Source organism: Anolis sagrei, chromosome 3 (genome assembly GCF_037176765.1).
Source record: "Anolis sagrei isolate rAnoSag1 chromosome 3, rAnoSag1.mat, whole genome shotgun sequence".
Lineage (NCBI taxonomy): Eukaryota > Metazoa > Chordata > Lepidosauria > Squamata > Dactyloidae > Anolis > Anolis sagrei.
The window spans coordinates 248,947,094-248,959,283 of record NC_090023.1 but is presented as its reverse complement, the minus strand read 5'-3'; the positions used below and the strand labels follow the sequence as shown (position 1 = coordinate 248,959,283).

The following is a 12,190-nucleotide window of genomic DNA, read 5'->3' as shown; positions in this document are numbered from 1 at the left end:
TAACACATCATTCCATCCATCAATAGATTACAGTTGTACATTAGCAATATTAAAACTGTATTAGCCACACCATGAACTCACTTTAAATATCTCTTCCCAAACATTATGAAACATGTGTAATTGACAAGATTGAGGTTAAGGAGTATGGAAAAGTAGATAAGAACACGTGAACTTCCAATGAAAGTAATAAACTACAATGATCTGCTGCTCAGGAGTGGCGAAAAGAGAAGTGATGCCTGTACTTTCTCTGTTCTTCCACGTGCTAAGTGTCACATAGCTGATATGTGAAGGGAACATATTATTAATTAACTAGCAATTCCCAGGTTGTAATAAGATGACTGTGAATATGTATATCATCTACTGATAGCCTAGTTAAAGTATAATGCAATAAACTGATAGGAGAATGAAGCAGTACATATAGTCAGAGGCAACAAGGTAAATCATCACTACTGTTCCTGGGACTATCTACCTTGGTTCTGATATATGGAAGAAATCAAGGGAGCATAGAGGTATGTATTAATGCATAATTGTTGCTTAAGTTCAACTGTTGTCTAAGTAGCAAGTCAGCACATGTTTTACTGTGAATCAAACAACCACAGAATGCAAGAGAGAGTTGTGATGTGCCTTAATTTATTGTTTTAAAATAGCTGTTGAATTTGTGTGTGTGTGTGCATGTGTGTGAAAGAGACAATGATTTCTTTTTAGTTGTCAGTAATTATCCTCCATAGGAAAAAAGTTGAGCTCTTTCCTGCTCTATTGTGTTTCTCCTCACTTTACAAAGTTATTGCTTATACTCTGAGTTTGCAGTGTAATATATTATCTATCTTTATAAAGCAGAAATCTTGCAAAAATGTGCTTGTTTATGAACTAGGTTCTATATCTATACTACTTGTCTATAATGAAGAACTAGAATAAAATGAAGGGCTCACGAATGAATCTAAAATTTGACTACATTTCTTTGATGAAAAGTAATACATTTCAATAATGAGAGCAGAAAATACTCTAATAAGTGATGTGTAGTCCAAGTATAGCCATTTGTGATGCAGTAACATCCTCACTGGAATGTGGTAAATGGTTGGGTGCTCTAGAAGCTGATTCAGAAGCATTAAAGTATGGCTGCTTTATTAAGAAAAAACCCACATATATGAAGCATATTGGGCCTTGGGGGACTGTATTGTGAGATGGATTGTTACAGCAAATCCATGGGGTGGCTTACATGGGGCCAAGCCTGATCAACAGTTAAAAAGTAACACACTAAAATGCAAACAACAGTATAAAGCAACAACATTATAACAATATATAAAACAGGCATCCAAACCAACAACCAATAACAAATTCAATTTATCGTCATAGGTGGGCAGACAGGTGCAATGATAATTTAAAGGATAGGCTAGTAAGTAAAGTGTATAGCTCACGTGGCAGTATTAGGATAAGAACAATAGTAAAGTGCAAGGTCTGATTTTGGGTCCATTACAACAGTAGCACTGAAACCACATCTGATTTTGTCATGCCTTGGAGATCAACGGGAGCCCATCTAATGCCAAGTTTCAGGTGAATTAAGTGAGCTCATATTCAAACAAGAGTTCCTGGAATTGAGATAAAATGCAGTGATAAAACAAAAATGTATCACTCCTTTATAATCATCTCATTCTTTGAATGAATGCAGAGTGGATAATTATATAATGAGTCAAGAAAGATAATTCCCTTTTTAAAAGAAGATGCAGATTTTTGTAGAAATTACATGTGCAAATTTATAAGTTATAGATGCAGATTTACAGGTAAAATTACATCTCACCTGAATGAATTGTGATCAGTTGGTTATTGTCTATGATAAGTTTACAGCTTTGTTGGTTGTGTATTGCTGCTAATGCTTCATGGAAACCTGCATGGCACTTGTTCCCTTTAGTGTTTTTCATCTGCAGGCTGACATGCACTGGACACAGTCTTTAAACTAGAAGACATATTTCAGTAAAGAAGTCCTTTGGACAGTAGAACACATGGCCAGCCTTTATGAATGTAGGAGGGAATTACAATAAAGGCATTATATAGATTTAGCTTTATATGCTATATTTCTATCATGGTTTGTTACTCATTAATTGTGTGTGACTCTTTAGCGTGAATGCACTATTTCACAACTGAACCAAAATACCAAATTGGAAATTAAAAGCAAAAAGAAAAATCACGATAAACATCCTGCACTGGAAAAAAGTCCAATTGTTTATACAGGACAATTTACACAAGTACACTGTACAGTGACTGGAGTTTTCACCACTTTAGCTGATGTGGCTCAGTGCTATTGAGCATTACTCCAATCCTGGGATTTGCAGTTAGATGAAGTACCAGCACTCTTTGGGAAGCAAGTTGAAAGCCTATGCAAATCTACAATTACTGTGCTACCATAACACGGCAGTGAAAGTGCTGTCAAACTCCATTAATTCTACAGTGTGAATTCACTCTAAGGCACTGATGGAATTTTGGAAAAATGTGTATTCTCAAATGTAACTTTAAACTTCAATTGCCTTTGTGCTACTCATTTGTTTACAACTTGGTGTTTTCCAAAGTTGCAGTTCTATAACCTCCCACATAGGAGCCTGTCCCAATTAATTGGAAGGGACTTATTAGAGGCGCACCTGTTTGGGATTGCACTGTGGCTCATTATTCAGAACTACCTGCACAGTGTCCACTACTTTACTTACTGATTACCTTTTAACAACTAATTTGTGTCAGTCTCCTAAAACACAGTTGTCTATAGATAACATAGAATATGTTATCATTTCTCGTGCAGGTATTTTTGAGTTCCTTTACTTCATTGCAAATATATTAAAACACTTCAGCAATTTTAAAAAAATAAAATTTAAACATCCCAACTGTTATTTTTTGTCAATACAAACAAACAAAAACCTTGTTTCCACTGTAGTTCAGCAATCTAGTGAAATGTTTTTATCCCCATGACAAATTGAAACCCAACTGGTGTATTGATCTGAATGTTAGAGACTGGTTTAAATGATTTTTATTGTGAGTTGGAGTTAAACATTAATGGTACCATGTCGTTGTTTACACAAGATTGAACAGTTGGCTGAGGAACCCTAACACTTCAACAGTCAGCATTTGTCAAAGATGGGCACTGTTCCTAACTTTACTAAATATTCAGCTTCCCCAAGGATTTCTGCCAAGATGAGCAGCTGCTATATTTATTTCTTGAAAACCACAAGCTAAGAGATCAAATTTACAGTGTATTTTAATCCAGATTCTTGTTGGTTTCCTTGTACAAATGAATCCACTGTATATTTTTCAGGAACTTATTGGGCATATTGATTAGGACAATCAAAGCTTTTGTCTGGAGTATTTATTTTTCACAAGTGCAAAGTTTTTCATCCTGGAGGCATTGATCTTCGTCCACAAGACAGGTCTCCTTCTTCTTTTTTTTAAAGATACCTATGAACCTTGTTTTGTAGAATGTAAAAAATGAATTAAATAGCTACAGCTATTTCCATCAACAGTATTAGTTCTACACCTGAAACACATCTAGCTGCCCTGAGTCCCCTTGGGGACAAAGGCCGAGTTAAAATATATTGTTGTTGTTGTTGTTGTTGTTGTTGTTTGAAACACAACAAGATGAGTCCACAGCAAACAAGATCACTCTGCTGGCTATTGTATTGGATCACATGTTGGACACTTCCCAAGCGTCTAGGACCGTGTGATGTATCAGAGAATAATGTGTGCAGATCCCAGTAGGGTGGCCTTTTGCAGCTGACAATGGTAATTTGGTCAGCTCCGATTGTGTTTAAGTGCAGGCCAAGGTCTTTAGGCACTGCATCCAGTGTGCCAATCACCACTGGGAACACCTTTACTGGTTTGTGCCAGAGTCTTTGCAGTCGATCTTTAAATCCTTGTATCGTGTCAGCTTTATTATTATTATTATTATTATTATTATTATTATTATTACTACTACTACTACTACTACTACTACTACTACTATAACACCTGTGGGGAGAAATGAAGAACAAAGCTTAATACTTTATTTAATCTTAAATGACATTGTTATATTTTAACAATTTGGTTCAAAGAGCACATGTTTGTAAGTTAATGAGATTAAACTTGAATATTTCTTCTTATGATTTTATTTTGTTTGCTTGTTTTACTCTCTCTGTTTAGATGGGTAAGAAGAAATTCAGTGGATTAGAAGTCACTCTGATCACTCTCTTCATTCTGGTGGCGATTGTGGCTTGTGCCTTAATTGGACTTCTTGCAACAGGTCATTCTGGTCTCAAAGGTAACGGCTCATAAAACTACCACTTTCAGTGAACCATATATAGAGAACACCTTAAGTGAAATAAAAGAAGTATGTTTATAGAGTTTATAGGGCATGCGGACACAACACAAAACCCCTCAGAAAAGCCTTTAAAAAAGAAAGTAACTTACCCGGCCACCATTACTCTGCTGCTGGAGCTCTTCCAGTGAATAGAAATGACACGCCAGGAGAATGGGGGGAGAGGAAAATCACTCCTGCTTCACCCCCAGTTACTGGCACATCATTTCCATGTGCCAGGAGAGCTCTGGCAGCAGAATAATGGCAGCCAGGTAAGTTACTTTCTTTTTTAAAGGCTTTTTAAGGGGTTTGGGGAGGTAGTGGGAGCTGTTTTGGGTTTCTTAGTCTCCAGAAGCTGAAGAAACCTGAGACAGCTATGTATATGGGCACCAAAAGTCACATGGCATGATCCCCAGTCCCCATCCACACAGTGCTGGCAGCTGGGAAGTTCTGGGTCTTTCCAGCTGGCAAATAATTTCATAACAAAGCAGGCTTTTCCTGCTTTGTCCCGAAAGCATTTGTTTTTGCATGGAGTGTCAATTATGGGTACTTTAATGAATTGTCCTAACCACAGTTTATTAAAAATAGAGCAGCATATAGATTGAAAGTGCATTTTACTGTGCTATGTAAAGATAGGCGCATAGTGTCAGTTAAAATAAATAAAGATAATACGAAAATATTTTCCATGTTTCTTATGATAAAATTACCTCTTCTCTGGATTTTGAGATCTCTCTTAAGGCCATTATTTTTTTAAAGAAAAATTTATTGGATTTTTCAAAAGAAAAGAAACATTGTACATGAGTAATAAAAAGGGAAAGACCAGGAGGAGAAACAAGGATTTTAAAAAGTGTGTGTGGAGGGGAGGGTTTGATGTGAAAAGGGCATGCACAATTTTTTTGAAGAATAATAAAATACTAAAAAGAGTGTAAAAATGTTGCAACTTCCATTCTTGTTCTTTGCAGTTCTATATATGATTGTCCTCCCCCTCTTTGTACAGAGGGAAATTTCCATCCTTCTTTTCCCCTTGTTTTTTGAGCTAATATTGCCCCCTTTCCTTCTTATTGTGCTTTATTTATCTTCAATTTTTAAGTATTCTTCGAATAATTTCCAGTCTGTTTGTTTTATAAATCTTCCTGTGTTTTTTTAAGTTAATTTATCCATGTCTTTTATCTCTGATATTTTTTTCTAACCACTGTTCTTTTGTTGGAATCTTCTCAATTTTCCAGTATTTTGCAAATACTATCCGTGCCGCTGTCGTGAGATAAGTTAATAAAATGTCCTCATTTTGGTCTAGCTCCAATTCTTTGTCAGTAATACCCAAAAGAAAATACTCCAGTTTCATTGGAACTTTCCTTTTTAAGATCTTTTGAGATTCTTCCTGTATCATTTCCCAATACCTGGCAGTTTCCTTACAAATCCACCACATGTGGAAAAAACTTCCTACATGTGATTGACATTTCCAGCAAGTATTCTGTTTGTCTTTATACATTAAGCCTAATTTCTGGAGGGTTACATACCAACAATGGAACATCTTCAGCCAATTTTCTTTAAGGGTCAATGAATAGGTGTATTTTAATTTCCTTGTCCATATTTGTTCCCTGCATCCTTATTTGTCCACCAATATTCTTGGCCCAATTGATCAAGCAACATTTTAGAAGTTTGTTACATATTTTTGTTATGTTTTTCTTCTCTGTTTTTAACCATTTATCCCAGAATTCCTCTTTGTCATTGAAATCAATAATTTTGTCCTGCCATTATTTCTTTGCGATAAGAGCATAGAGGGTGTACTACGGTATAAGATCAGATTTCTTTTTTTAAAAAAATGAATATATTACATCTGTTAATACTGGAATATTTTGTTCTTGCATATGAGAATAATAACTCCATAGTTTCTACCCACTGCAGAGAAAATTCATATTTATATCACATAAATACCAGTTCTCACCAAACCATAGAAACCTATGTTAAAAGATTATTTTTAAAAATTGAAAGCAAGGGATGTAATTTCCAACAATACCTGATTTATGATAAGTATATTGTGTACTATCTCAGTAATCACTTATGCAGCTATCCTAGAAGTGTACCCTAAATCTTTATTGACAGGGATAATATTATTTGTGTTCAAGTCTTCTGGTGAGCTAAAGAATAATGTAACAGAAATTACTTTGTCCATGGTTACACACATATGGCTTCTATTTTACAGTTGTCCATGGGGGAAAACGCAGGATTATAAATCTCTTTATTGACCCCATCACATTGAGAAGGGAAAGCATTAGTAACTGTCCTTTGAACATAGAGAATCACTCCTCTTATATTATCAGTAGTACCCTTTCAAGTTCTACCTCCCCATCACACTCACATGTGGAAACTTAAGAGCTGACAATACAGTCATCTTACACCATCACAAAATCAGAATTACTTTTACTTTACAATAAAAGCTGAAAACCAAGAGATCCCTTGCCCTGCCCAAAGCCCCTTACAGTAAAGAAGACTGACACCAGTTTGAAACTACTTCTTTCCATGAGATAAAATTGTTCTCCCCCAAACCCCATAGGATACAAGAGAAAGTGATCCAGGTTAAAAACATTGCTTTCCATGGGACCGTATGGTTCTGCATAAAATCCCATAGGATACAAGAGACTGCTGATGGTTGGACAATGAAACAACCATCCCACCTGTTTTTCATTTGGAACCATGGGAACAAAGCAGGATAAGATATAGGAGCTCTGAACACTATCGCTGACCCATGTTCAGAGTTCCCTCCTTTCAGGACATTTTTGCCTCTTTTTAACCCTGGAACATGTGATGAGTTCTGTGCCTCTCCATGCTTGAAAAGAGACTGAAGTGTTCTATGAAGGGGAAAATTTTCACTGTGATGAGGTCAGATTGCTGGAGTTCTGCCTCTTTTCAACCACAGACTATACATGATGGCTAGAAGTATTTTAACTCATGTGATGAGCTCAGTATCTCTCCATGCTTGAAAAGAGGCTGAAGTGTCCTACAACTAGGAAATTTCTCAATGTGATAAGGTCATATGCTTAAATCGAATAATGACAATATTGTTCTCTCAGTGTAGTTCATTCATAGCAACACATGTGATGGAACTTTCTCCCTGCCTTTGGTGTTTGCAGTGCAAGAGATATCATATGAAACCTTATTGGCATGGTATATTAACTTGAAACTGAATTTTTTGTACTGAAAATTGTGTACTTAATGTACTCTTAAATTACAGTTCTAATTTTGCTTAATATTTTTAACACTCTTCCATTGCAACCCATATGTCTTTTAAAAAAAATCAAAACAAAAAACCAAGCACTTCACTTTGGTAATATAATGTCCCATAATTTTCTTTTATAATTTGGCTTAGTTTTGAAACATGATATTCAGTCCACACAGAACAAGATTGAAATGGAAAAGAAAGCAAAACAAGTGAACTCAATTATTATTTTTTAAAATATCGTTGCTGTGAATAAAATGTCTTAATACAAGCAATTTGTCTGAAGTGAGCTGTTAGGGAATCATTGTAAAATAAGTGGGTTTTGATAAAATGTTTCTTAAATGAGAGCATGCTGGTGCAGCCTAAATGCTCTGAGGGAGAGAAAAGCAAAATTAGTTACTGTGCAATTATTTAAAAAATAGTGGGTTTGTTTTTACAGTAAGTGACACGTTTGTGCTTTCAGCTATTGGCATAGCAGTGAGAACATGGAAATGTTAAAATTTAGGTTACTGTGCTTTGCTGAACAAAACCAAAAGAACATATATAAAAATGAAGATTAATTAAAATCATATTCTTTATTTATTACATTTTTAAAATTAGTCTTCAAGCTAATATCAAATTTATAATTCAGTCATTTGAACTTGGAAAAGATATCTTCTTGTACTAAAGTAACACAATCTCACAGCTACAATGATCATTGGTCAAGAAATTCGAAGAATGTAGCTTTTCCAAACCCCCTCAATCAACCTGTCAGAGGAAACAAATACAACTGTTCCCATATACGACCCAACTATAAGAATTTTCATAAGAGTAGATAGTGGAATAAATAAAAGATATGATGTCAAAAATGTATTATTAAAACTAACTTTCAGTTATTGGTCCTACTTTTAGGAAGAGTGAGGTGCCCACTTCAGGCACCTGATGAATTTAGATGTCATTCAACCACTTCTTGGTCATTGGATTTATGATGTTTCTATTTTTACTGTCAGGGAAGCGAGAGGCACTGTTGGTTTTCTGTACATAAGTGTCAAAATAATTGGGCTGCCTTGGATTCTGATCCACTGCTGGGACACAACATTTTCTGGTTCACTAGGAACAAATTATTATAGGTCAACTCTGTATTCCCATATAGTCAGATGTGTAGAAATTCATTTTTGCTGGTTTTATCCATTGCCTGACTCCTTAGCTTTTTGCAGATAGTCAAAACAGAAATAAACTATAGTTTCTACATACATATGTAGAATATCAGCCAATGTTCATGGGTTCTCAATTTGGCATTTCTGCTACATGCTCTGAGTCTGCCTAGAGCTTGCAACCATTTAAAGATATGGCTGCTCATCACAACATAATTAAAGTTTGTTCTAGCTCATTGCCTGAAATTTATTAAAATGAATTTTTGATGTGAACATTGTTTTGTAAAGGCAGTTACAAGAGTTTAATATAATTTTTAATATGTAACAACAAAGGGGTATGTTATTGTGTTTAAATATATACTACTGTTGCTTACTCTGTTCTCCATATAGGTGTTATTATTACTAGGTGTTACTATTACTGTTTTGGCCTTCAGTTGATAATTACTTGTTTTCTCATAGACTTTTCACCAACATGTCCAGCTGTACCATTCTCTGACCGAATAGACTGCATTTCAGATCAAGTGGCCACAAAGGTATGAAAAATCACAACTGATTACAGTAACTGGTGATTAATAATTTATTAGTAAGATTGCCTAAGGATATAATGTTGATTAGTTCCCTGCCATGCCTATATAGGGAAGAAAGAGAAGGCTGGTGACCATGGGGCTGAGGTGGTTTTTGTGCATAGTTATGGACACCAAAGGCAGGCTTTCTATAAGTCCAGTTGTTGTCCCCCTAAAAATTTTCTGGGAGGGTTGTGCTAATTCACTGCAGACAAACATGACTTGCAAGCACTCTACTCACTATTATGATGGTTCAACTTCTGATCCATGATTCTTTCCCTTTTGACTGGATGAGTGTAAACAAATTGAAACTTGATCCAATTGACTCTGAAACTGCCTATCCAAGGAAGCCAGAATGGCCTTCTCTCTGTTGTCCTTTTGGTGACAGGCTAAAGTCTTTTTTTTTTGGGGGGGGGGGGGGAGCTGGTTTCTAAAGAAAAAAGTTTTTAAGATCATGTTAGGGGCTGCTCTGGTTTTTAACTATTTTATAGATTTAATCTGAATTGTTTTAATACTAATTATGTTTAATGCTGTTTTAACATTTGTATATTTTATATTTTAAATTATATTGTAATATTTTTAATCGTGAGTCACTTTGAATCACTGTATGAAAAGAGAAGGCAGAATATAAATAAACATAATAATAATAATAATAATAATAATAATAATAATTTCATACAGTGATCCTATGTCCATCATTTTAAGGTGCAAGCATGCATATGTTCCCAAGGTATCACCAGAGTTAGTGACTTGGTGAAGCTAAGGACATTTGAACTGGATGAGTACACACATGAGAAACTCATGTGGAACTCCATGGGAGATAAACATGACAAATGCTTGTTTGGTTGTAACTTTCACAGTATGGACAGAGTTACATTTTTTTTGTAAGTTGAGAGATATAAGTGAATTTCACTGGCCTTTTCATCTAACATGATTAAGTGCCCTTCCCTCTATTTGGAATAATGTCAGCCTTAGCAGTGTTGTGTGGAGAAGCAAATGCACACTAAACCAGAGGGATATTGCATGGTATATTCACTTTTTTATTTTCCTTCTCCTATTTGGGCCTTAATACATCTACACGTAGGGGTGAACTTTAATGTTCTGCTTCTGTTTCTTTCTCTCTGCCCCCTTCTACACTGCCATATAAAATCCAGATTATCTGCTTAGCGCAGGGTAGACTCATATAATCCAGTTCTAAGCAGATAATGTGGCTTATCTGCTTTGATGATGATGATGATGATGATGATAATCTTTATTTATATTCTGCCCTATCTCCTTGTGAGAACTTTGGGTGTTTTCCAACAAACAAAAAGCAAATATTCAATGCCAGTATCAAAGACAATGACTGTCTTTGATCTAAACAGAAAATCACGAAAACTAAATTTAAATTTAAATCCCAGCCTAGCCAGAGTGTCATACCAATTCTTTTCCATTTTGTCTATGTTACAAATTCTATACCTTCTCTTCACTAAATACTTGGGAGCACAGAAAGGTTTAAGCTGTTTTTAAAAAGACAGTAAAAAGGGGGCCATATTGATCTCCTTGTGGAGGGAGTTCCAAAGGCCGAGGGTGACTGCTGAGAAGGTCCCCTCTCTCATTCCCATGGAAATGGGGGTGGGACCAAGAGCAGGGCCTACTCTACTGATCAAAGACCCCGGGCAGGCTTAAAAGAAGATGTGATTTGCTAGATAGTCTGGGCTTGAACTGTTTAGGATTTTAAAGGTAATAACCAGCACTTTGAATTTAGCCTGGAAGCAAACTGCTAAACAGTGGAGCTACCACAACATGGGAGTGGTTCACTCCCTGAACAGAGCCCCAGTTAGTAATCTGGCTGCTGATCTCTGTACCAGTTGAAGCTTCTGGAATATCTTCAAAGGCAGCCCTATGTAGAGCATGTTGCAGTAATCCAAATGTGATGTGACTAAGGTGTGGACTACCATAGCCAGATCTGGTGTCTCAAGGTATAAGCACAGCTGGTGCACAAGTTTTAATTGTGAAAAGGTGCTCCTGGCCACCGCCAACACCTGAAGTTCCAGAGTCAATGGTGAATCCAGGATCACCTGTGACTTCAGGGGGGTGTAACCCCATCCAGCACAGGCTGTAACCCTATACCCTGATCTGTTTTATGACTGACCAGCAGCACATCTGTTTTGTCAGGATTCAATTTCAATTTGTTAACCCTCATCCAGTCCATTACTGATTACAGGCACCGTTTTAGGATCAGGATGGCATCCTTGATTTTTGGTGGAAAGGAGTAATAGAGTTGAGTGTCATTTGTATAAATATGACACTGAACTCCAAAACTCAGGATGATCACACTCTGGTTTCATGTAGATATTGAAAAACATGGGGGACAAAATAGAGTCCTGTGAGACCCTATATAATCTGAATTATATAGCAGTGTAGAATGGGCCTGTATCTCCTCTCTCACAAACAGCAATTCCTTAAGATGAAAATGTGCTTATCTACAGTTCATGCAAACATACCCCAGAAATTTAAAACATAGGACATCCCTAGAAGCATTTTACACTATAAAAATCTCTACATATTCGTGCCAGATCTATGACCATTATGTGCACCACACACACAAATCGTAACAGGATACATTGGGTGAACATTGTTAGCATGGAAAAGGGCTTGTACACACAGTGGGCCATGGCTGTACATATTTAGTGAACATGTAGCCAGGTCGGGTCCAAGAAACATGTCAAATGGATGGGTTTGTATGGTTCAATATCCTTCACCTACTCTCACCCTTGGAATTGCTATTGACCTCTGCTCGGCTAAACAAACCAGAAAGCAATTAGTGTTCTCTATCATTTATTTATATAGGTGAAAATTCTAGAGCGGTTATTATTTAAGCCCTGATAAGAGTTTTTCTCAGCAGCAAATGCCCTCCTTCTAGTAATATTTGCCTTCATGAACTATTAATAAAGTTATTAGTGAAATTAGCTGTACTTGAGCTTTG

General features: G+C 36.2%; 1 protein-coding gene across 1 annotated transcript in view; it reads left to right on the top strand.

Annotated features, from left to right (window-relative positions):
- The window catches only part of SI (sucrase-isomaltase), a 182,956-nt gene that overhangs the window by 50,682 nt on the left and 120,084 nt on the right, over window positions 1–12,190 (top strand). Inside the window, exons 2-3 of the mRNA XM_060767585.2 lie at window positions 4,156–4,273; window positions 9,119–9,192. Of these exons, the coding sequence (XP_060623568.2) occupies window positions 4,156–4,273; window positions 9,119–9,192 (192 nt within the window). The remainder of the gene's footprint in view (window positions 1–4,155; window positions 4,274–9,118; window positions 9,193–12,190) is intronic.